The sequence below is a fragment of the Phocoena phocoena genome, chromosome 10 (genome assembly GCF_963924675.1).
Source record: "Phocoena phocoena chromosome 10, mPhoPho1.1, whole genome shotgun sequence".
Classification (NCBI taxonomy): domain Eukaryota; kingdom Metazoa; phylum Chordata; class Mammalia; order Artiodactyla; family Phocoenidae; genus Phocoena; species Phocoena phocoena.
The window spans coordinates 728158-754709 of record NC_089228.1 but is presented as its reverse complement, the minus strand read 5'-3'; the positions used below and the strand labels follow the sequence as shown (position 1 = coordinate 754709).

Sequence of the window (26552 nt, the reverse complement as noted above, 5' to 3'; positions counted from 1 at the left end):
ACCCGGGCCCACCCAGGAGCCAGGCCGGACGAGCTGCAGGTGGTACACAGCAGGCTAGGGGCCCAACGACACAGAGCAGGGCCCTGGGGAGCCCAGGCTAAGGGTGGTTTGCTGGGGCGAGGCCCCCCCACACCCGGCCCCCCTCCCAGCAGTCTCAAGCCCACCCCCAGGACCCTGCCGCCCCAGAACCCAAGGAGCCCCCGCAGGCAGAGGCAGCGGTGAACCCCAGCCAGCAGCCCACCTCCATCTCCTTGAGCACTGGGTGGTCCTCGATGCCGGGGAAGAGGACCCGCATGGCGTACGTGCGATAGTCAAGGAACGGGATGCCGGCACCGTCCAGGTCGTTGGTCAGCTCGTGGATGTCCGTCTGCAGCTCCGCAAAGGCTGCGGCCAGACGAGGTGTCACGGCAGCTGCCCCGGCCCCCGCAGCAACCCCCACTCTGCCCCAACACACTCAGGGTCGAGCCAGCCCCTGACTCTGCCACTCGCCAGTTGGGTGAACTTGAGCAAGTTCCTGTGCCTCCGTTTCCCCAGTCCTGACAGGCTGAGCCCTCCACCCCTGACCTGCTGCAGAATTCACCAAGACGAGAGCAGAGGCAGTGCCAGGATGGGGCTGGAAGGGGCCTCCGCGTCCCGATGGGGCAGCAGGGGCCAGGGCAACTGTGGCCCCATGGCTCCAGCCACAGGAGAAGAGCGGGGATGAGGCCGTCTGGGAAGGGGCAGAGCCCTGCGTGCCAACAAGCAAGCCCTCCCGGCTCAGGCCAGGGGCCCCTGACACGCCCGCCCGCTCGCTCAGGGAGGCTCCGCTGCTTTCAGAACATTCCTGAGCCGTGAGGTGTGAGCCCTGCGGCAGCCCGAGGATGCGCTGTCTGGTCAGGAGCCGGCCCTCCCCCCCGCACTGCTGCCTGGAGTCTGGTCCCCTCCACCTGGCTGGCCTTGGGGGCCCGCACACACGCTGCCAGACACGGGCATCACAGGTCAGTCCAGACAGGACAGGCAGACGGTCGTCCTTGTCCCAGGAAGGCCCAGGCCGCCGCCTCCCACCCAAGCCCCCAACACGTGCTGGAGCCCCTCAGGGCGGCAGTCTGCCGGGACTGAGGGGGCGCTGGGACACGCGCCTTTGTCTTAAGACGGGCCAGGGTCCCGGGCAGACCGGACACCCCAGGCCAGTGGAATTAGTGACCACCCAGAATGAGGCCTGTTAGGCATGAGGCCCCCCAGGCGGGGCTTCCGACCCTGCCCAGCCCCCTGTCCTCATCCCCGGGCGGGACGACGCCTGTCGTCTGCCCCAGGGCTGCCAGCGTTCACTCACGGACCCTGCAGGACGCTCAAGCCCTCCCCTACCCCGGCACCTGACACGCGAGAGACCGCCAGGCACCACCCGCGCCGCCCTGTTCACCCCTCGTGACAGCCCTGGACCCTGACGGGGCTCCCAGAGGCACAAGTGAGCTGGGGTCAACTAGAGCCCCCCGCCTCCAGCTGGCTGGGGGCACCCAGCCCTGAGGCCCATCTCATGCCAGCCAGAAAGGCCAGCGGGGCTCGACAGAGACCAGCACGGGCGCAGGCTGCTGCCTGGAGCCCACACGGGCACACAGGAGCTGAACCCCGCAGGGCCCCCGCGGCCCCGGCCTGGCTGCCCACCACTCAGTGCCTACCCGCTGGCCTCCCAGCAGCCGCGACCCCAGTACTCGGCACCGGCGGGTATGGCAGCACCTGCTCCGTGGGGACCAGCCCTGGGCCTGCTGGTCTCCCGGACACATCGGTCCCCGGGACCAGTTCTGTTCCAGCTGGAGGCCACCATCCTTGGCCCTTCCCGCCGACCCGCCGGCCCACCGTTCAGATTTCCGACGCCGCCTGCGGCCCCTGCCCTTCTCACTCCCTGGGCCGCCCCCACCTGCCCTTGGGGTCCGCCTCTCAGTCGGGAGCTCCCAGGGGAGCAGGCTTTGGGGAAGGGGGCATGTGACCAGGTGTGGGGATGCCGAGCCTGTCCCCGTGGCCGTCCTAGCACCACGGGGAGGAGGAGCCGCAGAGGAAGGGGGTCCTGAGAGCGGAGTGAGGGCCTGGCTGGGCCCCAGACCCCGGTGAAGCCTCCCCGCCAAAGTGGCCTGAGCTGGTTTGTGTCACGTGCACCCCAGGGTGAGACAGACACACGCCCGAGCAAGCACCCCGAGGGCAGAGGCAGCCCAGGCCCGGGTCTGGGTGCGCACAGTGGGGCTGAAGACAGGGCCCCTCCCTCAGTGCCCCCCACCGGCCGCCGGAGGGAACCAGCCGCGCCAGCACGTGGACGAGCACGGCCCACAGCACCCAGGGAGACGGTCCCCCGCCCGGAGCGGGCAGGCGCCTGGTGGTACGTGCGTCCTACAGAGGAGACTGAGGCGCAGAAACGCCGTGTGCCCATCTGGGGTCCCACGGACAGGCTGGGACGCAAAGGGGGCTCTCTGGACAGAGCCTGCGTTTCAAGCAACGCCCCGTGACTGCGCCCAGTCAGGCCCCGGCCCAGCCCCCGGCCCGAGCCCGGCACAGCGAGCTCCGCCCCCCCCGGCGCCCCCAGCCCGCACCCCTCCCCGCGGCCCCACCCACCTTCCTTGCACTCGAGGGCCACGCGGGACTCCAGGTTGTCCATCTGCAGCTGCAGGCGCTTGAGGGTGCGGTCGGCGTCCCGCGACTTGCGCTTGTAGGCGATGAGCACGGCCACGATGACGAGCAGCAGGAGGCCCCCGCCCCCGCCGATGCCCACGATGGCGGGCAGCGTCAGCAGGCTGTCCGAGTACACCTGCAGCACCCCCGGCGAGAACTCGAAGCCGCCGGCCCGGACCTGGGGGTGCAGGCCGCTCAGGGGGCGCCAGGGCAGACGCTGGGCCCGCCAGGGGCACCAGGGAGGGGCTCCCTCTGGGTGGGAGGCAAGTCTGGGGCTTGCTCAGAGCGGGGCTGCCCCGCGTGGGGCCCAGGAGGCCGGAGCTGCCAGGACCCGTGGACGCACCGTGACCTTGTGCTGCCCGGTGAGGTTGGGCGACTCGCAGAGCAGCTGCGTCTCTGACACGGTGAGGGCGCAGGGTGTGGAGCCGATGAGCACCGTGTAGTTGAGTCGAGAGTTGCCGGGCGCTGGCGGCAGGAGGTTGCGGCCCTGCGGGGCAGCACGGGGTGAGCGGGGGCTTCGCTGGCCCCCCGGGCCGGCCCCCGCGCGAGCCCCGCCCCGCCGAGCAGCCCACCTTGAGGATGAGGGGCGAGCTGGGCTTCAGCTCCAGGAGGCCGGTGGGGCTGAGCGGCTCCAGCACAGGGTCCGGGTAGTAGAGGAAGGTCGAGGTGTTGAGCACCAGCAGGGCCCGGACGTCGTCCATGACGAAGCCCAGCTCGTCCGGCCGCTCGCCCAGCTCGGGTGGGCTGCGGGCAGGGTTGTCCACCGACGGGGCCCGGCACACCATGGTGGTGTCGTTGTACACTTGGCAGCTCTGGGGATGCAAGACAGGGACGCTGGGCTGGCTGACCCGTGCCAATCCAGGCTGTGACACCGCGGGGCTGCGGCCACACCCGCACACGGTCCCCACCCCTCCCAGGGCCTCCAAGTGCAGCTGGGATGGCAGGAGCTGCGGGGGGCAGGGCCCAGGGGGGACTCACGTTCTCCCTCTCGACGCCTCCGTACTTGGCCCGGATGCGGGGTTCCCGGACGGTGGCCAGGTTGGTGCCCGTGACCGTTAGCAGGGTCCCTCCGCTAAAAGATGAGGGAGATGGACGTCAGGGGTGGAAGTTCCGGGGCCCTCTGCCCCGGCCCGGCACAAACGGGAGGGACCAGACACACCCCCCGGCTCGCCGCAAGACAGCGAGCGCGTGAGTCTCTCGGCACCACATTTGGCGGCAGGGCCACAGGAGGGGGAGCGGAGGGCCTGGTGCGGGAGCCCCACGCCTGGTGCTGGCCTTTGGTGGGCGGGACAGGGTTCGGGGGGCGCTCAGGAAACCTCGGAGGGGGGTCGTGGCGGGCACCCACCTGCTGATGCTCCACTCGGGGTCGATCCTCAGGATGGTGGGGTCCTCGGTGTAGTTGTATCTGACCTCGGGGTTGGTGAGCTGAGCGCGGTTGATGTTGATGACAATGGGGGCACTGCCGGGGCTCTGCCCGGGGGGCGTCAGGCATCGGATCTCCCGGGAATTCCTCCTGAGGACGCAGGTGCTGGAGCTCACCTCCGACGCCGCCGAGCGTCCAGGCTCCACCACCAACAGGCTGAGCGCGAGTCACCAGCCCGCCCGCTGCATCTGCCTACCTATGGCACAGGCCACAGCGGGCCTGTCTCCAGGCTGGGCCCCCTTCCCGTCAGCCCCTGCGAGGGGCCGGGTGCTGTCTGTGCCTACCTGGGCCGCAGCCTGGCCCTCTCCCCCGATGCTGCCCTGCGTGGGCGGGAGGCTGTCCTAGGCTCAGCGTGGCCGCCTCCCAGGCTGAGGGGCGGGTCCTGCCTCACCAGCTTGCTGTCCAGGTGGCCCCACCCCCAGCTCCGCCTCCTTGGCAGCGTCAACCGGCAAGCCTGCCCGTGCCCCAGCTTGCGAGAGCCTGGCCCACGCGCGCCGAGAGCAGGCCTGCCGGGCGGGAAAGGGCTCGCGGGGCCTCACAGCAGCCCCGCAGCGGCCCCATCAGTCACCCGGGCAGCCGCAGGGCCCCTCCACGGGCGGGGCTCCTCCACGGGCGGGGCCCACGGCTTCAACGTCCTGGGAGGGCTGGAGTACCACGCTCAGCGCCAACTGCCGCTCCGCGGAGGGACGCACACGACACACGCACCCCCCGCCCCCATCATCCCTGATCTGAAAACAGGCTAATCGTGGGCCTGGGCCGTGAGTGGGTGAAACGAGCTGGCGGGGCTGGGGGCGCTGGGTCCCCCCCAGGGCAGCGGCCAGTCACCGCCGGCACCTGCCCCATCCCCTCAGTGCCTTCACCACAGCCGCCAGGCCCGCGCACAGCAGGCTGCAAACACCAATAATTAGTCTGATAACAGGTAATTACCGCAGGAAAATATTTAAAGGCCCGCTCCATTATCATCCCTAATCTAAAATTATCCACTTCAGGGCTCCGAGCTTTTGTTAAGTTTTCCTTTTTCCCTCTTAAAAATTTTTCTAAACGCCCTTCGCACATTCCACAGGACCCCCCCACAACCCAGGACAGAGCGGCTGTGCCCGCCCCTCAGACCCAGGCCCCACCCACCACCCTGCCCTCCCTGCTCCGGGGTAGCCTGCCTGTCTCCATGGTAACCTTCTCCGCCTCTAGGTTTCCATAGTGATCACCCTAGCCCAGCTCTCCACAGCCCTCCAGCTTCCCAGGCAATGGGAGGGGGCACCAGCCATCTGAACCCACGACCACAAGGGGAAGGCAGCCCGTGCCTGGGGTCCCCACTGCCCGTCCGTCCACACCCCGTACCAGGAGAAGGAGCAGGGCCGGCCGCCGACAGACACAGCCACATCGCTGCCTGCGTTCAGGTGGCTACCCTCGATGCCGATCCAGGTGCCCCCGGAAAGGGGCCCGCGCGCAGGGCTCACACGGTAGAAGGTCGGCGTCTAGGGGGAAGAAGGGACCTGCTGGAGCTCCAGGGAAGCGCCCGCATCTCCAGCCAGGCCCAGGCCCGCGCTCACTGGGTGTGAGACATCGCCCGTAGGCCGGGCCCATAGCGCACGGGGCGGGGGGTGGGGGGGGGGGGGCCCAGCATCAGGCCTGGTGGCGAGGGGGGAGGGGGGAGGGCCCATCACTCGAGGCTGCCTGTGGCCCGGGCCAGCCCCACAAGCGAGCCCTCAGGGCCCCCGTGGCCGCGGGAGCAGAGGGCCAGGCGGGTGGGCTTACCACAAAGGTGAAGCGCTTGGGCGACAGGGCGCGGTAGTGGGGGGAGCAGTCCCGCACGCACACCTCCACCAAGGCATCGTGGGCCCGCAGCACGCTGGCGTCCCCGATCTCGCAGACGATCCTGCGGGCACAGGGGGCCTCAGCAGCCGTGGGCGCCAGGCCACTGCCAGCGCCCCCCCCCGCCGCTCCGCCGGCCGCACTCACTGCTCGGCGCTGATGTACTCGCTCTCCACGGGGCTGCACAGCACCTTGCCCACGCGCACGCCCAGCCGCACGTCCTCAAAGCGCAACCCCAGGTTCTCGCCCGTGATGGTGAGCCGCGTGCCTCCCTGCCGCGGGCCCGTCTCAGGGGACAGCTGTGGAGGCAGAGGCTGGGATGCGGGCTGGGCGTTCGGAGCGCCCCCCAACACCCCCCAGGCCCGGTAGCCTGCCCACCTTGAGGATCTTGGGGTCGGCGCAGCGGCTGCTGCCGTGGCGGGCGTGCATCCAGGCGGCGGGCGAGTCCGCGGGGCAGTGGGGGCGCAGGGAACAGCGGCGCTCGGCCACACACCAGCCACACTCGAAGCGAGGGTCGGCCTTGAGGCAGAGACCGCAGCTCTCCCGCAGGGCCGGGCACTTGTACAGGTGGGCTGCAGGGAGGGGCTGGGCGTCAGCGGCCACCCTCGGCCCCGCCCCCCAGCCACCCCACCCAGCTTACCCTGGATGTTCTGCGGGTTGTCGATGACGAAGTGGCCGTTCCACACCACGGACAGGTTCACGGGCAGGTCACTGACGTCGTTGCCCTCGTAGGAGTACTGCGGCAGCAGGAGGAGGGGTCAGGCCACACGGGCCAAGCCCGGGCTGCTGTGTGTCCCTTGTGGCCACCTGCGGGACTGGCCGCTGGGGGCCCGGGCTCAGCAGGGCGGGTTCTGGGGGCCAGTCTGGAGGCAGGCTCCCCACAGCGCTGCCCGCCTGTGGGCCCGCGGAGGGGGCCCCACCCGGGTCCCCCTCTGCACGAGGACGGCCACGGCCCTCAACCTCCAGCAGCTACTGGGGCACAGCCTCCAGGGTGAGCCCCCGCCAGGAAGCCAGGACTCCCCGCACCCCTTGGACACACGTCAGGGTTGCTCTGTGAACCTCGGCTTCATCTCCAAACGGGCTCAACGAACCCTCCTCCAGGACTGCCCTGAGGTGTGAGACGTGTGTCCCCTGTGCCCTGGCACCCCCGACCCCAGGCTGGGCTGGGCTCAGGGTCTCAGCCCTCCCTCCCCGGAGAGCCCAGGCCCGGACGCCCAGCTGTGTCCCACTTTCTGCAGTTGAAGACTTGCGCTCCACCCCAGGGCAATTTATCATCATCTTATCTGTACGAATGTAATTGGATCCTATCAAACTCTCTGACGCTCCCTTTTCCCTTTACACAAGGGCTGCAAGAAAGATAAATGTGGGCCTGGGGGGGGGGGCGGGGGCACAGGGACAGAGGTGACAGAGGCTCGGGGATGTGGGAGAAACTGAGAGACAGCTGGCCTCGGGGACGCGCAGAAAGGAAGGAGAGGGTGCAGGCAGCCGGGCCAGGGGAGCCAGAGGGAGGCGCAGGCGGAGGGTGCAGTGGAGAGGAGGCAGGACTGGACAGGCCGGCAGGCTCGGGGAGCCTCGGGCCCGGCCAAGGGGCCGACCTGTGCTGGGAGACTGTGGCGACCGCTGGACCCCAGCCGCCCCGCCAGCACAGAGCTGGTGGGCCAAGGGTCCACTGCCTCTGGAATGGAGCCTGACCTCTAACCTTATGCCCCTCCCCAGGGTTCTGGGGGCCTTGCAGGTGGCCCAGAGGTACCCACTCCCCACTCAGGGCCTTGGCTAGCCCCGGGAAACCCACTGCTCTCCTGGACAGATGGGCAGACTGAGGCCTGCTGGCAGTCACAGGGCGAGCCGGGGGAGCGAGACACAAGCCGGCCTCAGGACCACTAACTGGGCCCTCTCCCCTCGCCCACCAGGAGGTTCTGGCCCTGCAAAGACCACCATCCCTAATTCGTGGGACGAATCAGATTTGAGGCTCCGAAGGTGACTGCCTCTTGGCACGTCTGGGTTGGGGGAACGTACCCGCCACCATGCACGGCTTCTGTGTCCGGACACAGTACGCCTTAAAGGAGCCGGTGCTGTCACCCTGACCTCGGCCCCCAGGGTCACTCCCCCACGCCCTCAACCCCAGCCCCCTCACCCAGGTCCCCAAGACGGCACGCAGAGCCACGTCTGAGACACGCTCCCTCCAAACGCTGGCGTGGCTCTGGGCGTGGCCCCTGCAGCCTGCTCACCGGGCCGGCTGAGGGGCTGGCATGGCCTGGGGGCCCGAGGTGCCCCCTGAACAGGGCGTGGCAGACCTGACTACGCGCAGCCCTTCTGCTAAAGCAGAAACACGGCGCTCGGGGTGCTGGCGGCCCCGCCTGCGCCGAGCGGACCCACCGAGGAGTTCTGGCACTGCAGGCTGGAGCTGTTGAAGCGCAGAGCGGCGACGCGGGCCGGGCCCCCCGGGAGGTGGAACAGGCACTCATAGCCCCGCTGGCCCGACTGCGGCTGCGGCAGGTTCCGGGCGGCCAGGGTGATGGGCTTCACCACACCCACCGGCACGTAGATCTGGGTGGAGGGCAGGATCTGCGGGCAGTCCTGGGGGACAAGGCTTCAGCTGAGCCGGGGTGGAGGCTGGCGGGCGGGCTGCGCGGAGCCCGAGCTCCTCCGAGACAAGAGCCCCGCGCCCATTTTACACACCGGCACACTGAGGACGTCGATGACGGCCAGCCGGGCCCGGGTTCCAGGCTGCACACTGTGAGCTGGGCAGGCCCGCCCCGGGGCCCGAGTGCCCTGCCCCAGGGTCCTAGGACCCCACCAGAGGGGCCCCATCTGGAAGCAGCCGAGCGGCCCCGAGGCAGAAGCAGGAGTAAGTGCTCAGCTGGGGGCCCGGGGAGTAGGTAAAAATAGCCGGAGCGAGCACAGAAACAGCCCGGCCCCCGGGACCAGCGCCTCAGCAACGCCGACTGATGCAACGGCCCGGCTTCCCTGCAGCAGGGCTGCAGCGACCGTGGAGGAGCCGGCCCGCGGGAACCGCGAAAGGTGCTTTAAATAGAGATGCTGAAAACAGACTGCGATCCCCACGCCCCACGGCAGCTCCCGAGGCACCACGGGCCGGCTCTGCAGAGGTTCTGGGGGCCCCTGGGGGCACTGGGGGAGCAGAGCTAGCAGGGCAGGACTGGCAGGCTGACTGCTGACCACCGGGTCTGCGGCTGCCCTGTCGGCCACCTGCACACGGGGCACTGACCGGCACGTGGGCCGCGTTTGGAGCTCAGGCTGCAGCCCTGTGGGAGCTGCCGGTGTGCACAGTGGCCACCTGAAAGGGCACCCGTGCCAGCCCCCAGCCCAGGGACGCCCCTGCTGCCCCTCCACATCCCTCAGCAGCCCCAGCTCGTCCTGGCCACCAGGCCCCGCTCCCACTGTCCCCCAACCTCGCACCTTCCCTCTCCAGTGACACCAGCTCTGCTGCCGGGAGGCCAGCACCACTGTCTGTCCCCCTGTGGGTCTCGGGGTGCAGGCTCCACGCCCCTGTCAGGCCATAGCCTCCCTGTGGCTGGGCCTCGGCACCTCACGATCCCAGCCATGGACGGGCGTCAGCCCGGGCCTGGCCCCAACCTCCTTGAGTGGCCTGAGACCAGGCTGAGCCAGAGGCAGCAGGGAGCTGATAAGCAGGGTGGACGCAGAGGCTCCGCCATCCAAGGAATTTGGGGCCTACGAGTGAATGAGGGACCGCGACTCTGTTTTCATGACTCCAAGTTAGGTTCTCCTAACCTAGAAGCCCTCCTCTCACACAAATCAACGAAGTGTCTAGAAGACTGACCTCCATTCCGCTCGCAGGGGCACCGGCCTCAGGCCCAGAGCCTCCTGGTGACAAGGCTGCCGGGGGGAGCACACGACCCACTCACTCCTCATCCTGGGGAGGCCGGGTCTGGGTGCAGGCCACCTCCCGGGGCTGCTCTGCTCTGGGGGTGCTCCACGTGCGACCCCTGCCGGGCCACCCCATCCCCACCATGCTCTCTGGTGGCCGCCCCAGCCGAAGCCGACCAGGCAGACGCGGGAGCACAGGGACCCCGTCCCATCCCGGGCGGGAAGCAGAGAAACGCTGGGACTGGGACCCTGCGGCCTGAGCACGAGATGGGGAGGGGTCGCCCCGAGGACCAAACCTGAACCAGGGATGGGGGGACGTGGAAACGTCACGCTCCTTAGGGGTATCCCCACACAACCTGGGACTGGCTGAGGAGGGACCGTCCGTGAAGTCCATCCCCAGACAGCCCCCCTTGACCCCGACCAGCTCCCCAGCCCCGCCTGGCGCAGGCGAGCTCCTGAGCAGGGTCTACCCCCCTGCCACTCCCCGGGACGCCCACGTCAGCCCTCCCTGAGGGTCCCGCCGGGTGGCCTGCTCCGCTGGAACAGCTCGAATGGGCACAGAGCTCAGAGACGGCCAGGGAAGACCGGGCCCCCACCTCACACGTCCATTCTGCTGCCCCCCCCCAGCTGGCTCAGCCCCCAGCTTCCTGCTGCCCCCCAGCCCCTGCCCCACCCCCAGGACCCCTGGGCCAGCTCCTCAAGCAGGCCGCACACCTGGGAAGCCCACCTGCCCACCCCATGTCCCCGCCCGCTCTTGGCCCGCCCCCGCTTTCGCTGTCTTGTCCTGTATATCTGTCCTGTACATCGTCACCAGGGAGTGGAAAAACCAAGGCCCGAGGGAAGGGGGCGGGGCAGCCAGGGCAGGTTCTGTGACGGGCAGGTCCAGCCCAGATGCAGCCCCCAAGCTCCCCATGGCGGGTGGGACTACCACCCTCCCACCCCATCCAGCCAACAGACACGCTATCTACCTCAGCGGCAAGGCCTGGCCTCAAGCCCTGGCTCCGCGGCCCTGCCCCCACCCGCTGCCGGGCAGGCCCGGGCCAGGCCTGGTGCTCAGCCCCACTGCTCGTGATAAAGTCAGCGCCTCGCTCGGCCCCGAAGCAACTGCTACCTGAGGGCTACTGACGACCACGCAGCCCTGCAAGCGACTCCGGGAAAGACCAGCCGCCTGCACCTCGCCCAGCCAGCTCCGTCCACGTGGACCCAGCCAGACACGCTCCCAGCTAGCTCCCAGCGCACTGGGAGGACGGTCCCTGCCCCCATCGTCCCCGGACGTGCCCTGGGTGTGGGGTCCCCAGGCTGATACAGCCCCGAAGGGCATCCCCCTATACCTTCCGGCCAGCATCCCCACCACCCCAGGCGGCACCCAACTCCTCCACACCTCCAAACCCAGCCCACGGGACGCCTTACCTCGGACGCGTTGACGCGGCCCTCCAGGAAGGCACAATCGGCGGCGTTGTGTGTGCACACGTGGCGGTACTTGCACCAGTGGCAGGGGAAGGAGCCGCTGACGCAGGACAGGCAGCTGCAGGCAGAGGGCGCGTGGTGAGGCCGCAGCCTGGGCCCCCACCTTGCTGCTGATCAGGGAGCCGCCCCAGGGCCTTTGCACAGGCCGCTCCTCACTGCTCAGAGCTGGTCTGCTTCTGCCTGCCGGGGCTCCCCTCCCTCCTCCCTCCATTGCCTGACAGTCCACCCCGGCGCCAGCCAACAGAACCTCTCAGAGACACGTGTGTGTAAAGCCGGTGCCAGGCCACGCAAGACCATCAGCACTGGAAACGCATTAGTGCAGCCAAGGAGCATGTTTTAAAGTCCACGTTGTTCTAATTCGCTAAGATTTAAACGTAGGTGTTGAGTGGCAGCTGCAGGCTGGACGGCCGTGGTAGACGTCACCTCCCCGACCAGAAAGCAGGCTCGCCTGGCAAGGGCCTGATTCGTTCCAACGTGTCTCCAGGGCCTGGACGGGCCGCACAGCCCGCACCTCACCTCACCTCACCGTCCCTGTAGCTCCACATAACCCACCGCCCTGCCTCTACAGAGACCCTCGAGCCCTCCAAGCCTCGGAGCACAGCCCCTGCCCCAAGGATTCCAGCCCGCCCAGCATGGGGAGGCTGGACGCCAGTGCCAACAACACCCAGGCCCATGGTGGGCGCCCCACGAACAGCCAGGAGGGCATTAGCCTGCAAGTCGGTTGACAAACGAAAACACGATTGAAAAATTAAGCGCCTCGGCTCGAGGCCGACCCCCTCCCGGCCCAGGGCTCTGGCAGCTGCGGGACGCGCAAGGGGCCCTCAGCAATTCCTGCTCTTCCTCTGAGGCTGGTGCGCTCGCAGAAGACCAGAGGCCCAGGGAGAGCGCCCACACCCAGCTGTCCGTGCCCCAGGGGCTGCCCGACCCAGAGGGGACCCGGACCCCTCCTGCCCCAGAGCGGCAGGTATCCAATGCCCGAGCCCCGGCTGGCCGTGCCCTGCCTGGACGACGCAGCAGCGCCCCCAGCTCCCTGCCTTGCTCTGGTGCCCGCGGCCCACTCCCCACTCGAGGGCAATCAGCACATGTCACACCCCAGCTGCTGCTCCCGCCACCCGGCCTCAGGCCTCCCCCTCGAGGCCCCGTCCTGGCTCCTGCGACCCAACCAAGCGCTGCCCCGCAGGACTCTGTGCAGGAGGCCAGAGACACTCACGACTGGTGGACGCTGCAGTTGTAGAAGACGAAGTCCACGGACGCGAACTTCTTGCCCGTCTCCTTGGACTTCAGGTAGAGCTTGACCACCCGCTGGTCTCCTGTAACAGCGGCACAGGTTCCGTCACCAGGGCCCCGGGGCCACCGAACCCAGGAGCCCCGCGCAGAAAAAAGGCCTCACCGAGGACCCTCCCCACGGCCAAGGGCACCGCCCCCACCCCGCAGCCCTGCAGTGCCTTCCCCTGACGCCCTCCGCGGTCACCACGGGACGCCCACCCACTGTCCCAGTGACCGTCTACCCCCGACAGGAGGCCCCCGCGCTGCCCAGGCCGGCCCACTCGGCCTCACCCTGGCCCCGCGTGATGGGCGCCACCTCCCGCGCGGAGGGGGAGTGGCAGTGAATCCGGCCATCCTCCAGGACGCCCTCAGACTCGGTGAAGTCCTCAAAGGAGCAGTTGACGCCCGCCGAGAGGTCGGGCACGTTCCAGGCCTGCAGCACGAGCTGGGCGGCAGGGGAAAAGGGTCACTGGCCAATCCCCCCGCGCCCCCGCGCTGCCCCACCCCGGCCCCAGCGGCCGCGCTCACCGGAACCTGAAACGTGGTCACAGACACGTTGCGGGGCTGCACCGTCAGCTGTACGCACTGCAGCAGGTCCGCGGCGAAGCGCTGGGGCTCAGCCGCCCGCTCGCAGGCGTCCCGGCGGGAGCAGCTGTGGGCAGAGGCGTGGGGCGGGCTCGGGCGGGAGGCCAGCAGAGCCCCTGGCCCACCCTGCACCCCATCCAGACCCGGGAAGCTGGGCTCCTGTCACACAGCGGGTCACGGGAGCCGGGAGCCCAGGCTCCCAGAGAGGTCGCCGGGCCCCCTGCCACCCCCACGGCCTGCGCGGACTCACGTGCTGTGCAGGACACACCAGCCGCAGTGGGGGTCCCGTGACCCCAGACACAGCTCACACGACGTGTATTGCACACAGCTCTCCACGGGCACCCGAGTCACCTGGCAGGAGGGGCCTCGGCGTCAGGTCCTCTCGGGCCTGTCCCTGTTCCCCACACACCAGGGAGCCCCGTCTCAGGCCTTCCTCATGCTTTGTCTATCCAAGGGCCAGTCCCGGGTGACCCTGACCCGGCCGAGCCAGGCCAAGCAGACCGGGCCAGTCTCCAGGGAGCGAGTCAGTGCGGGCGACAGCTCTGGCCAGTCCCTCTCGCTCTGCCGCACCCCGAGCTTCCCAGGGGAGCCGTGGGCTCTCCAGCCCCAGTCCTGAGCCCGGAGGCCGGCAGGACACCGCTCACCCCAACCTCGCCGGCTTGGCCCGAGACACAGAGAGACCAAGTAATAACCCGATGGCGGGAGGGGGCAAAGGGGAAGAGAGCCACCAGGACGGAAGGGAGGCCCGGCCCCACCTGCACCCCTCCGGCAGCCACGGGGTCACCAGGTGGAGCAGAAGGGCAGAGGCTGGCTCCAGGCAGGCTGGACCAGAAACACAGTACGCGACCTTGACGAGCCGGCCAGGCCAGAGACCGGGAACTCGGGGGCCCCAACGGACACCCCAAACCCCCCAACACCACTACCCTGAGAACGCTCTCGCTGGGCACCTGCTCCCGTGGGTGTGCAGTCGTCCAGGGACGAGGGGCAAGCGGAGGCCGGCTGCACAGTGACGGCCCCGCCCCGCTCCCCGGGGCACCCACCTGCTTCTCCGTCATGGCGTACAGGTACTGGCGGTCGGGGCTGAGGACCAGGTCACGCAGGATGGGGCTGCCCTCTTGGGCCACCACGCTCTCGTAGGCCAGGGCCGGCCAGACGCCAGGATTCGTCAGGTCCACCAGCATCTGCGGCAGCGAGAGTCACGTGGTGCCGCCTCAGTGCCTTCCAGCTGCTGTCCACCCCCAGCCCGGGTGTGGGGTCGGGAGCGCCCCAAGCAACCCCCCCCCAAGCCCTTGAAGAATAAGGCCGAGGCCCCCCCCCACCACGCTCAGGAGCCGGTGCAGGACCGACTGCAGCTGGCAGGCTGGTCCCGGCCCAGCCCCTTCGCCGGGCGTGGGGGTCTCGGGGCTGCAGAAAACCACAGCCCTCCAGCTACCACCCGTCCCGAGCCGCACAGCCACGTCCAGGGCAGAGGCGGCAGGAGCCCGGGGCGGCCTTCCCTGGGGCCAGGCTGGGCATCCCCATCACCGAGGGAGGGCTGTTTGTGCAGAGGGGAGGGGGCACGAGGGGCGGCGGGCCCGCAGGGACGTCCAGTGCAACTGAGGAGAGAGACCAGGATTCTCCCAAGTGGGAGGCGGGTGCCGGGGCCGAGAGAGGGGGCACCGCCGGCACGAAGGCGGGAGGGGGGCAGACGGTGCAGGCATGAGGAAATACACGGTCTACGTCCCAGACACGCGGGGGCTCACTCAGCCAGCTCTCGCCCGCTGCGCGCCACGCTGCAAGTATCTTTAGCTGCTTTTACCAAACAAAAGTATTTAATTAGCAGCGAGTGGGGGGCGGGCGGGCTTTCCAGAGACGGAACTCGCGGGGCGGCCGGCTCAGCCCGCAGGCAGGCTCCCGGGGCCGCCGGCCCACCTCCACCTCGGCCCAGCGCCCCTCCCTGGCGTCTCACGCTGACTGGACAGGGCAGGGCAGGCCTGACCGGCCAGGCGAACACCCCCGGCTCGGGCCAGCTCCATGGCGGCTGGGAGAGGGCGGCCGGCCGGGGAGGCCAGGGGGAGGGGGAGGGGAGGGCCGCATTCCTGAGCGCCCGCGGCCACCCCCCCACTTCCGCTCAGCTGCCGCCCCGCCGGGCAGGCAGGCTTAAGTCAAACCAGACCCGGAAGAGCCGAGTCCAGCGCCTGCCGGCAGGGGAGGCAGCCAGGACTGGGCCGGGAGGGAGAAGGGGGGCAGCCTCAGCCCCCGCGGGTAGGGCCTGGAGGGGTGTGCCCGTCCAGTTGTCCATCCGCCACGCACCCAGCCTGCACCCCCCAACCCCAGAGCCTGCTGCCCTGCTCTCACAGGGAGCTGACTGGGCCCTGGCCACGGAGGCCGGGAGGCCGGGAGGCTGGCCTCTGCACCCACACCACCTGGGCCCAAGCCCTGTTCAGGCGCGTCCTGGCTGCGGGGCCTCCCTCTGCCTCAGGGTCCCCCACACACCCCGGGCGACGGGAGCCTCCCCCAACACCAGAGCCACTCCGGGGACTAAATGACCCAGCAGAGGGTGCCCGGGGGGCCAGGCCCCGAGGCAACCCCCAAAACCCAAGGGCCGGCCACAGAGGCGCAGCAAGGCCAGGCTGGACCACAGCCAGGGAGCAGGGGACTGGACGGCCAGAGGGCAGGGCAGGGCACCAGTGGGGACCCAGAGCTCCAGACTCATCTCAACACAAATGGCCCAAACCAGGGTCCTTTACGCCTCTTCCCTGCAGGCGCCTCCACCCGCTGCAGCCCCCCTGGAGCCCAGACCTGACACTGCCGGCCCCTGGGACTCCTGGGATGACCACACCCCTGGCCCTCATGCAGGGGGCGCTGAACTGGGACACTGCCGGGCCCCAGCCTCTCCCACCCAGACCCCCGGGGCCCGACCCCTCCCCGCTCAGGGCCGAGGGTGCAGGCTGGGGCATGGACGTCGCATCAGGGGTGCCCCCACCACCCCGTAGGGGACAAGGGGGACAGTTCAGGGAAGGGGGGCACCCAGGGGAAGGCACAGTCCCGGGCAAGGTGGGAGGGCGGCCAGCCCGTCTCTAGAGTGCCCCCGCCCCCAGGCCCGCCAAGTGCCGCGACTCGACAGGTGGCTCCCAACAGCTGCGGCAGGAGTGTGCTCCTCCAGCTGTCCGTCGGCCACGCACCTGCCCTCCGCTGGGCGGCCCCAGCCCTTAAACTCGCAAGGCTCCCGTTTCTGGAGGGCACAGAACAAGGAGGGGGCGGGGAGGCACGGCCCACAGGCCAGTGGGTGGACATGCCCCATTCTGTGCGCCGGGCAGCCCCGTCCAGGCTCCGCCGGAGCCCCGCACACACACGTGACAGAGCGGCTTTCGGCCAGTCCTCGGGACACACCTGCCACGGAGCCTGGTTTTCAGGCTGCAGGGCCCAGGCAGCACCGAGGTAAACGAAGGCCCACAAGGACCTGCCAGAGAAACCCCGGGCTCCAGACCGCCCGCTGCAGCTGGGGACGCGGAGTCTGCTCCAAAAGCGGGAGGAGGGATGCGGCAGGCCACCAGGAGGGCACTCCGGGGAGAAGGGGCGCGCGGGGCGGGTACGGGGCCCAGCAGCTGGCAGGACAGCGGGACGCACACCACTGGCAGCGCGTGTGCTGACACCACACCCCTGCCCACAGCGGTCACTCGAGGGCCACCCACCTGGGGCGGCCCACCCTGGGCAGGAGACTCCTCATCCCCTGGTGTTCTCCCTGACCTCCAGCTGTCACCTCTGTGCTCTGTAAACCTTCCCCCCACGACCACCAGAACTCTCCACTACCAGCTGAGAGCTCTCCTTTCCCAAACCCAGCTTGGTCCCCCTGGCTTGAGCGGAGCCGTCCAGCTGCCCTGGCTCGCCTGCCGGCCCAGAAACCCACCGAGCCTGGCTCTGACCCAGACCCTTGGACCCTGCTCACTTCTCCACCGGGGTCATCCCTATCCCTCTGTACAAGGGGAAGGCCCCTGGATTCTGAGCAGAGGCACAAGGGCTGTCAGTGCCCCCACGAAGGGTTTGGGCCCCAGCAGCCTCTGGGAGCCAGGGCCAGGCAAGGCGCTGACCACGGGCTGTGCACCTACCGCCACCACGGGCCCACCGCACCCCCCAGACAGGCCAGGGAATGGGTTCACCTCGGCATCCCCAGGCCAGCAGGACCCTGGGGCCCAGGGCCCAACAGACAGGAAGTCCTGCACAGGGGCCCCTGGCCCTGGAGGCCCCAGCCCTAGGCTGGGCCAGCTGGCTGACCCATACCCATCACTGCGAAGCCCTGGCCAACGGCTGCGGGCAGGCAGCTGACGGCCCGGCCAGGTCAGCTGTCTGTCCAGCCCAGAGCCAACAAAGGGCCCATTCTCTGGGCCGAGGGCGGGTGTGGGCACCAGGGAGGATGTCTGGGCCGTCCAGGCTGCGTGCCAAGGCCGGCACGCGCCCTAGCCCCCGGAGGCAGGGGGCTGCCCAGCTCGGCCCCTACCGGGAAGGGCAAGTTCCCTGTCCTGCCCACCCCTGTCCATCCGCAAAGTGGGGCTGCCCTGGCTGAGTGAGGTTCCTGGTCTCCGGGCGAGGGTGAGGGGAGGAGGACAGGCCCTCGGGTGGGGGGACAGGCAGAGAACGGGCAGTGGCCGGCAGGCCACCGCAGTGCTGGGACTTCACGGGCACCCCCTCCTCCTGTAGATGCAGCGGCCAAACCTGCTCCCAGCCCCCAGGAGGCAGGGTGGTCCGGGGAGGGGCTACAAGGGACAGGAGCCCCTGCCACCCCTTCCTTCCCGGACAGCTCCCGACCCCTCCCCACCCCCTCACAGGCCACCACAGCATGCCCCCTTCTCTGACTGGGGGCAGGTTCCAGGCCCCTTCCTGGGTCCGTTCTCAGAAAGGCCAGGAAGAATTTGATACTGGAAAAGCAATTAGCAATTTCCTCTTGGCAGTAATTAGGTAATTAAAACATGATTTGCAGGAGGGCTGATGGTTGTAATTGGGCCAGATACACCTGGTAAGGTTGGGGCGTGGGGGCCCAGGAATCTCATCCTTCCTATTCTCAACGCTCAACACGCAGACGGGAGAGCAGGGACCAACCAATGCAAGCAGTGGTCCTCCCTGACTCTCGGTTTCCTCATTTGCCCACAGACACCCCACTCACAGAGCTGTGAGAATTAAGAAACGCACGGCTCCTAAACGCGGAGAGGCCAGCCCAGTCGGGAGGTGCTTGGAGGGGGGTCCCCACGGCTGAGCCCTGCCAGGCGGAGGAGGGGACAGCTGTCCTGGGGAGTCTGTCCCCCTGCTTCTGGAGGCTGCAGAAAGTGGGGCCGGGAGGCAGCAGCAATCGTACAGCCTTCTGTCACACGGCAGTGACACGGTCAGGGTGCCGCCGCGGCTTGAGACGCAAGTGGCCGGCCACGGGTGCCGCAGCAGGCAGCAGTGACCACCCGGCCAGATGTCCCTGTCTCAAACCCGAGACCCCCCCCATCCACTCTACCCCACCTGCACCAGCGGTTGACGCACCTCCTCCACTTTCCCAAAACCACCACTGCCCTCCAGCTCCGTCCCCAGGCCTGACCTCTGCAGCCTCTGAGGACCACTGCAGGGTCACCAGTGACATGTCCACCACACCCAGAACACCCTTCCCGCGCACTGCACAGCTCCTTGGCCTGTTCCGGCCTCCGTACCCATCTCCTGGGCTGCCAGGGGCTCCCACACCCCACTGCAGATGGGCCCTGGAGGGCAGAGCCCTGTCTGCCCAGGGGGCAGGGGTCCTGCACTTTGTGGGTGGTAACCTTGGGCCATGTGAGGCCACCCCCACCAGGCTGGCCCTGAGCCTGGGCACTCGGGGGACCGGGCATAGGAAGGCCACTGCCGGCCTGCACCCAAGGGCACCGTTCTTTCCAAAGGTGCCCCGGTGCTGACGCCGGGCCTAAGCCTGACCAGCCAGACCCTGCAGGGAGGTGGACCTGGGGCAAGACCCCTGTGGGCAACCCCACTGGCCGTCACTGCATGTGCCCTGGTGCAACACTGGCTCTGGGGTGAGGGCTGAGCTGGGTCGGACAGACCCACAGGGTGACCAACAGGTCCCTGTGCCCGCTGGCTCAGCCCGCCGCAGCCAGCCAGCCTCGAGAGCCAGAGACCACATCACGTCCCCCAGGACACAGCAACATCGCGAGGCACCGTGCGACATCTCCCGCAGGGTCCGGGGACCCCCGCCCTGGGTGCACCCACGGGGCCCCACGGGCACAGCAGCTGAGACACGCAGCAAGCAGGCGCTGAAGCCCCTCCACTCCCCACTGACGACTCCTCGGGCAGGAAGCACCGCAGGGACCCAAAAACCGTCGACGAGGTGGGCTGCGTGCTGACCGCTGACCCACCCACCGCCGGGTGCTGGAAACGGCAACACGGACAAAAACAGCGTCACGTCCACCCAGAAGGAGGGGACGTTGTCAAGAGTGTCTGGAGCACAGGACGCCCCCACGGCACAGGACTGACCGCACAGCACAGGTGAGTCTCACAGGGTGCTGAGCAGAGGAAGACAGACGTCCCGGGGGACTCGGGCCACAGCCAGGCCCAGGGACGGATGGTCAGGCCTTGAGGGGACCCACGGGAAGGGCAGCGCCCGAGTAGGCGCCCGCCGTGCTCTCCTGTGACACCTCCCGGGACGGGTGCTTTCCTGAGGGTGAGTGACCTTCAGAGTGGATGCTGGAAATCTACGCGTCCTCCAGACTCCCGAGACGAGCCCCAAGGGGGTGCAGGCAGCAGGCCGGGGATGCGGCCCAGCCAGGCCCTACCAACATCTCTCAACAGGTCAGCGTCCCCAGCGCCACGGGGCCTCCCTCACCCCCCCACCGGCCTGGGCTTTGGGGAGCAGGGTTCTCCACGGATGCACCAAGCAGGACGTCGGCCCGGGATGGGGGCGCGCAGCAGGGACCCTGCGGACAGGCCGCCCTGACCGCCCTCATGCGGAGACCTACCCACAGCCACTCGACTTCCAGGGCCTCTGAGTTTCAGAATCCTGGGGCGGGGGTGGGGGGGGGTGCATGAAGGGAGGGGCTGCCATCTTTCAGAGGCAGCTTCTAAGACCACGATCTCTGGAGGGTAAGGGACGTTCCCCTCCCGGCAACCCAGGCCCAGAGCGCTGCACTCGGCAGGCACGCGGAGCACTGATGCCCGAGGGGCCGGAGCCCAGGCCAGCCCAGGCCCGCTGTGGGGACAGAGCACTGAGACCGCAGCCCGTGGTCTCTCCTCCCTACGGGATCACCGCACAGGCGGCAAGCGGTGTGACCCCACTGGTGGGCCCAGCCTGGGAGTCCAGCTGCGCGGCCCCGGGGCCCACGCCGAGGCCCGGTGCCCCATGGGCCCGTGATGCACCCCCGCCGCTCAGGATGGCCCACGATGCTTTCTCAAAACGTAGATTAGCTGCCGACACTTATCAATCGAGAGACGTCACACAAAACACAGATTTTCAGGTTCTCTCGGAAAACCGGCTACTCAGGGGGACGGGGCCACGTTCCTGCCTGGTACGGCCACCAAGCGGCAGGGCCAGCTGCGTCCCCAGCGCAGTCCGGCCCTGCAGCAGTGGCAGGACAACCGCCCTCACCAGGCCCATGCCGCCAGCTGTGGAGTCGCAGGGCAGGCACCCCTGGCAGGAGTCCACAGGCTGTTCTCCAACCCCCCCCACTCCCCCGCGGGCACCCAAGGACCCGGAGGCCACCGGGCAGGGGAGGCGCAGGAGGGGACAGGCAGGGCGGCGGTCTGGGGGTGTCAGCGCAGGACGATGACGGCCTCGGTTGGGGTCGGAGGGGCAGGTGGCGGGCGGGGCCTCTGGCAAAGGGCAGCGGACTCAGGGGGCACCCCAGCCAGCCCTCAGCGGCTCAAGCGGGCAGCACTGAAATTAATCAGCTGCAATTTCACACAACACCGTTTGGGCATGGCCCAGAGCCAGCCACGTCCCTAGGGCTGCCCAGTCGCTTTTTAAAGCCCGGGAAAGACCGGACGTGGGGAGGATGGGGTGTGTCAGTGCAGCGGGCCTGTCCCTGGGTGCAGGCGAGCCCTCAGGCCCAGGCTCCCGCTCGGGGCAGACAAAGGACACGAGACAGGGAGCCAGGGCTCGCGGCTCACGTGGTGGGGCCAGGCCCGGGCAGGAAGGGCCTGGATTTCAACCCCGGAGACAGAGCCGAGGGCCCAGCCCGCCCCAGGCTCGGAGGAGGCAGCCAGGCGGGCCAGCAGGGAGGGGGCACCATGCCGGATGCAGCGCCCCCTGCCCCGGCTCCGGCCCCCGGACCACGGCCGCACCCACCCCCGGGCTGGGTCAGGATGACGCGAGAGGGACGAGGCAGGGGCGGGAATTCTGCTGCCGAAGGCCAGGCCCGGCCGGCGAGACGTGGGCGCCCGCAGGGAGCAGCGTCCTTCAAGCGGGCCAAGGCCAGAGGCCTCGCCTGGGGACCTCAGGAGGTCCAGGAACTGGTGGGCCGAGGGGAAGGGAGCCCAGGCCTACGGGCAGAGAGGGGACACCCCTCCCCCCGGCCCTCACAGCGCCCCAGGCCCCAGCACGGGACAGGGAGGCCCAGAGAGAAGAGGACTGGGCCACCCACGAGACCTGGTGCCCACGGGGCAGGGGCGCGCAGGGAGGAGGGGTGCAGGGGGCCGGTCTGCGGGCGAGGGGGCAGAGCCTCAAGCCAGCGCCGCCCCTGGGCGTGGCCGACCCCACACACCCGAAAAGGGCGCCGTCCACTCACACGGTGTGTGGTGCCCAGCTGGATGCACCAGGGTGGACGGTGCCCTGGTAGGCAGGTGTGGGGGAGGTGCGGAGGGGCGAGGGGACCGCAGCCATGGCTTCCTCACTCCCGAAGCAGCCTCTTCTCACAGGCGGGCCCAGGCCACCCCCGTGGTCCACTCTCGGGGCCTCAGTTTCCCCTCGGTGGGACTGGGGCAGGGAGCGAGACCGGCAGGCAGCAGAGGGAGGCTGCGCTGGACTCACGCCTTCCCCCAGCCTCACAGGGTGGCTGGCTACCGTGGGACAAGATGGTGCCCGGCCAGCTGCCCGCCAGCCCACCAGCCATCAAGAGGGCCCCTCCCAGCCCCTGGAGTCCGGCCTGCGGCTAGGGGACAGGCTCTAGGGCCCTGCAGGAAGGTCTCCAAGTGTTTCACCTGCAGCCAAACCCCACGGGGGCTCCTGCCGCAGTGGGGCAGGCCCCGCCAGGTACAGCACACCAGCGCACACCCACGGGGGTCCATGGTGCCTCTCCTCTGCTCCCCCAGCCCTGGGGCGGCAGCAGCGAGCTGTGAGCTGGGTGAGGCCCCACCCCTAGGAAGGGAGAGTGCCCTCCAGCCACGGCGCAGGCAGGATCCGACAACGGGGGGCACAGGGGCTGGCCGGGAGGGCGGCAGGGGCCCGAGCTGGGCTGCCACCACCCCAGGGGCCCCCAATCCGGTGAGCAGAACTCCGCAGCACCCGGCCCGGGGGGCCCTCGGTCAGCACGGCCCCCACTGCCCGAAGCCCTTGCTTCAGGCTTGCTTCACAGATGGGGAAGCTGAGGCCGGGGGCAGGGCCCTTCCCAGACGCCATAGAGCCAGCTGGCGGTGGGACGTGATTCCCAGAGCACCCAGCATGGCAGGGACAGGAGACACCCCACCCCGCACGCTCTGGGAGCAGGCAAGGCTCTGGCTGGCCCCGGGCCCAGGCCCCACCCCCGGGCGCACGCCGGCTGGGGAGCTGTGTCAGCAGCAGCCTCCGCAGGGCTGTTATTTCATGCACGAGGCCCCGCCCCTGCGCTGATCCTTGGGGCTCCCAGGCACCCCCACCCCGCTGTGCCCCAGGAACTTCCTCCACAGCAGGGCGGCCCTCCCCTGGCCTGGTCCCTAACCACCCACCAGGTCGCAGCTGAGCCGTGGGGGGCTGCTGCCCCAGGAAGCCCGCCCCTGCCCAGCTCAGCACCAGCTCCGCTCAGCCCAGCACCTGCCGGCGGGGACAGAGACCTGGAAGCCAGGGGCCCACGGAGGAGCCCAGGAGCCGACCCCCACTCCAGAGCACCCCAACACTGGCGCTCCAGCGGGGGCGGGGCACCCCCTTGCCCTGCCCTTGGCCTTGCCGTCTCCCTGCAGGATGGGGCCTCCCTCCAGGGCAGAGTGCTGGCTCAGCAGACACCGGATCCGGGAGGGGAGGGGGCCCCACAGGCCTGCCCCGCCCCCGCCCCCGCCGCCCACACCCGTGGGGAGCGAGGCCAGCAGCTCCGGTGTCCCAGCCAGGGCCTCGGGCCGGACGCGGAAGCAGCCCACAGGGAGCGCGAAGGGACGGACCCGTGAGCCCCTGGAGGTCCCGCCCCCTGTCCACCGGCACACAGAGCGAGGCCGCTCGCGCTCTGCCGGCCCAGGCTGACCTTGCGGATGCGGCCACTGCGCGTGCCCACGAACACCACGGTGCGGCCCCGGTAGTCGTAGGCGGCCACAGCGGTCAGGCCGTCGTCCTTGTCCACGAACAGGGGTGTCCCCTCGATGGTGACCGTGCCGCCCAGCGGCTGGTTGAAGTCCTGCCCGCAGAAGTCGTCGTCGATCTGGAGGGGCTGCGGGAGCGGGGGAGGGTCGGGGGTGAGGCCAGGCGCCTTGGGCCCTGCGGGGCGACGCAGCCAGCACCGGCCGGCTCCCCTCACCAGGCTGGGGCGGGGGCTCAGGGGCCGCTCTCCAAGGCTTGCACAGGCCACACGTGGGGCAGCGGCCTGGGCGGGGTGGGGGGGGGGCAGGGGTCAGGGATTCCTGGACCCACTTGACAGATGGGGAAACTGAGGCCCTGGAAGCCGCTCGAGGCCCAGGAGCAGGCGCCGGGGGTGGGCACCTCTCACACACACCAGGCACAGGCCCTGCATCCAGCGCTGAGCGGGGAGCAGGCAAGAGGCAGCCTTGGGTGTGGGCAGGGAGGGGCCCGGCCTGCTGCGCAGTGAGGCCGCACAGGCGGTGGCCGGGGACGGGTGGGGCACTAGGACGGCTTATTCAAGACAGGACACAGCGTTGCACCTAAAAGGCAAAGGGAGGGGCTGGCTGAGAGGAGACGGCTACGGTCAGAGAGGAAACAATCGATAGCGTGAGGTTCCGGAGAAGGGCCTGGGAGGGCAGGGCGGACGCCGGGGCCTGGGGGAGGGAGTCTGCGCGGTTCCCCTGCAGCAGGCTGGGGGTCTGAGGTTTGCAGTGCGCGAGGTCACCAATGCAGAAGGAGCACAGGAGGCGGGGTCAGGGCTGGGCGAGGAGAAGAGGGTCCGGGAGAGATGCGGGGGGCAGTGGGGACCGTGTCCAGGCAGGGGGGACCAGCCATGGCACAGGGCGCGCAGAGCACACGGTGATCTTGGCAAGCGCTGGCCCTCCAAGCCTCGGTCTCTCCACCTATACAATGGAGATCAAACACCTTCCTCGAGAGGCCGAGGGGAGGATGGGTGATGCACCAGCCTTGTGCACCCGAGGCCGAGGTCTGGAGGGCAGCCCTGCTACGATGGGGCCCCGCCACACACAGCAACAGATGTGAGAAAGAAGGGCCAACCCACACTGCTCTGAAGACAAACCAGGACGGAAACGGGAAAACTGAGGCCAGGGAGGGGCCGGGCTTTCCCTAGGCCACCAGCATGTCCCAGGCAGCGGCATCAGAGGGTCTAAGGCCTGGCACTGGAGGTCCTCTACCCAGCGACCCGGAACAGGTCCCTTACCCCCTCTGAGCCTGGGACCTTACTCAGAGAAACGATGGGTCCTACTGCCTGGGGGTGTGCAAGAGACACCCCTCAAAAAGCAGCTGGCCCCTAGAGGACCCCGTCAGGGCCTAGAGATGGGACTGCCGGCTCCTGAGCGCCCAGCCCCCGGGCATCCGGGCCGCTCCCAGGTCAGGTGCATGGCCAGGCGCCCAGGGCAAGAGTCAGAAGAGCCTATCAACAGGACCCAGAGGGAGGACGGTGTCTGGTGTCCCCCTGACCCCGGTGTGGCCCCAGCTCGCCCCTTACTGGCCGTGTACCCTGGGCAAGTCACCCCGCCCCGGGCAACCCTGTCTCTGAAACGGAGACAAGATGGGGCCCGCAAAAGCTCCCACGACAGCACCAGGCGCGTGGTCAGAGGGGCTCCGTCCAACGGCCGCGGGGGCTCGTGGACTCGTGCACGCGGTCACGCCACCCCGTCTTCTAACGGGCAGGACAGCCGCAGCCCAGGTGCAGCCCTGACCCTGGGAGACGGGCCAACCGCGGCCCCCAGCGCAGGGTGGGCGCCACGCGACGAGCGGTCGCGCCTCGTTCCGGGACCGCGGGACGCTCACCGAGTTGATGCAGCCCAGCTCTTTGTTGAGCAGCCAGGGCAGTGAGAGCTTGCCCTCGCCGCGGTAGCAGGACTGGATGCGCTCCTTGATCTTCTCCTTGATGGCCCTGAGGGTGAACAGGCACAGCACCGACTCCCGGGGCGGCTTCACGCGGTTCTTCTGGCCCTGGGCAAACACGGTGAACAGCACATCCTCGTCCTCGGTCAGGCCCAGCTGGCGGGCCAGGGCGCGGCCAGGCCGGCTCAGGTAGGCGTCCTGCACCAGGCGGTACTCCACGCCCGCCTGCTCGCAGCCGATGGGGAACTCGACGTAGGAGTAGAACTTGGGGTCGTCCGCGCACAGCCGCACAATCTTGGACGTGAAGAAGTGCTCGCCGGCGGCGTCGGGCGAGCTCAGCTGCGTGTCCAGCTGCAGGGTGAGGTAGTAGACGAAGTGCTCGCTGCGGAAGCTGTACACGTAGTAGATGTCGAAGGCCGGGAACTTGGACAGCGTGTCCGAGGGGATCTTCAGCTGCGAGGACACGAACTCGTCCTGGTACACGAAACCGAACATCTCGGCATCCTCCTCGTTGGCCATGAGCCGGCGGCTGGACAGTGTGGGGAAGTACTCGGACTTGCCGTCGATGGGCGTGCCCACGAAGAGCTTGGCCTGCGCCTGGCCGGGAGGCCCGGCGATCAGCACGCCCGCCATGCTGCCCGCCTCGCGCACGCCCGACAGGTAGTGCTCCTTGCGGTGGTGCGGCTCGCCCAGCTTGAAGAGGTCGTCCAGCCGCAGGAATTGGCAGATGCCCTGCGAGGCGCTGCCACAGGCCAGCAGGCGGTTGGCGGCCTGGTCCAGCAGCAGCAGCTTATTGACGTTGTCGGTGCTGCCCAAGCCGTGCGGGCAGGACTGCACGCTGGGCGGAGGGTAGCACTTCTCGTTGTCTTCCACGGGGCCCGTCACGTGCGCCCGCAGCAGCGTCAGGTTCCCCGACAGCTTGTAGATGCGGTTCACGGCGCCCACGTACACCTCGCCCGTCTGCTCGTGGACCACCAGGTGGGTGAGGGCCCATTCACCGGCCGTGAAGTTGCGGAAAGGGGGCTGTGGACCCCCGCCCGCCCGGGGCGCGGCCCCCAGCAGCAGCAGCAGCGGCAGCAAAAGCAGTGGCGGCGGCAGCGCCCGTGGGCTCAGATGTGGCAGCAGCATGACGGGCTGCGGCCTCGGGCTGCGGCGCTCAGGTCCTGCAGGGATGCGTATCACGGGGCCGGG

The 26552-nt window shown here is 69.3% G+C and overlaps 1 protein-coding gene across 1 annotated transcript in view; it reads right to left on the bottom strand.

The window, feature by feature from the left end:
• The window catches only part of PLXNA1 (plexin A1), a 36184-nt gene extending 9695 nt beyond the window's left edge, over window positions 1-26489 (bottom strand). The window contains exons 1-20 of the mRNA XM_065885045.1: window positions 25305-26489; window positions 23401-23583; window positions 14077-14217; window positions 13287-13387; window positions 12980-13103; window positions 12743-12896; window positions 12396-12495; window positions 11129-11243; window positions 8249-8449; window positions 6513-6609; window positions 6251-6444; window positions 6020-6171; window positions 5816-5936; window positions 5399-5535; window positions 3983-4150; window positions 3616-3709; window positions 3210-3449; window positions 2981-3124; window positions 2581-2815; window positions 242-384 (exon numbers count right to left, since the gene is read on the bottom strand). Coding sequence (XP_065741117.1) covers window positions 242-384; window positions 2581-2815; window positions 2981-3124; window positions 3210-3449; window positions 3616-3709; window positions 3983-4150; window positions 5399-5535; window positions 5816-5936; window positions 6020-6171; window positions 6251-6444; window positions 6513-6609; window positions 8249-8449; window positions 11129-11243; window positions 12396-12495; window positions 12743-12896; window positions 12980-13103; window positions 13287-13387; window positions 14077-14217; window positions 23401-23583; window positions 25305-26489 — 4029 coding nt within the window. The remainder of the gene's footprint in view (window positions 1-241; window positions 385-2580; window positions 2816-2980; window positions 3125-3209; window positions 3450-3615; window positions 3710-3982; window positions 4151-5398; window positions 5536-5815; window positions 5937-6019; window positions 6172-6250; window positions 6445-6512; window positions 6610-8248; window positions 8450-11128; window positions 11244-12395; window positions 12496-12742; window positions 12897-12979; window positions 13104-13286; window positions 13388-14076; window positions 14218-23400; window positions 23584-25304) is intronic.
• Window positions 26490-26552: the final 63 nt, after the last annotated feature.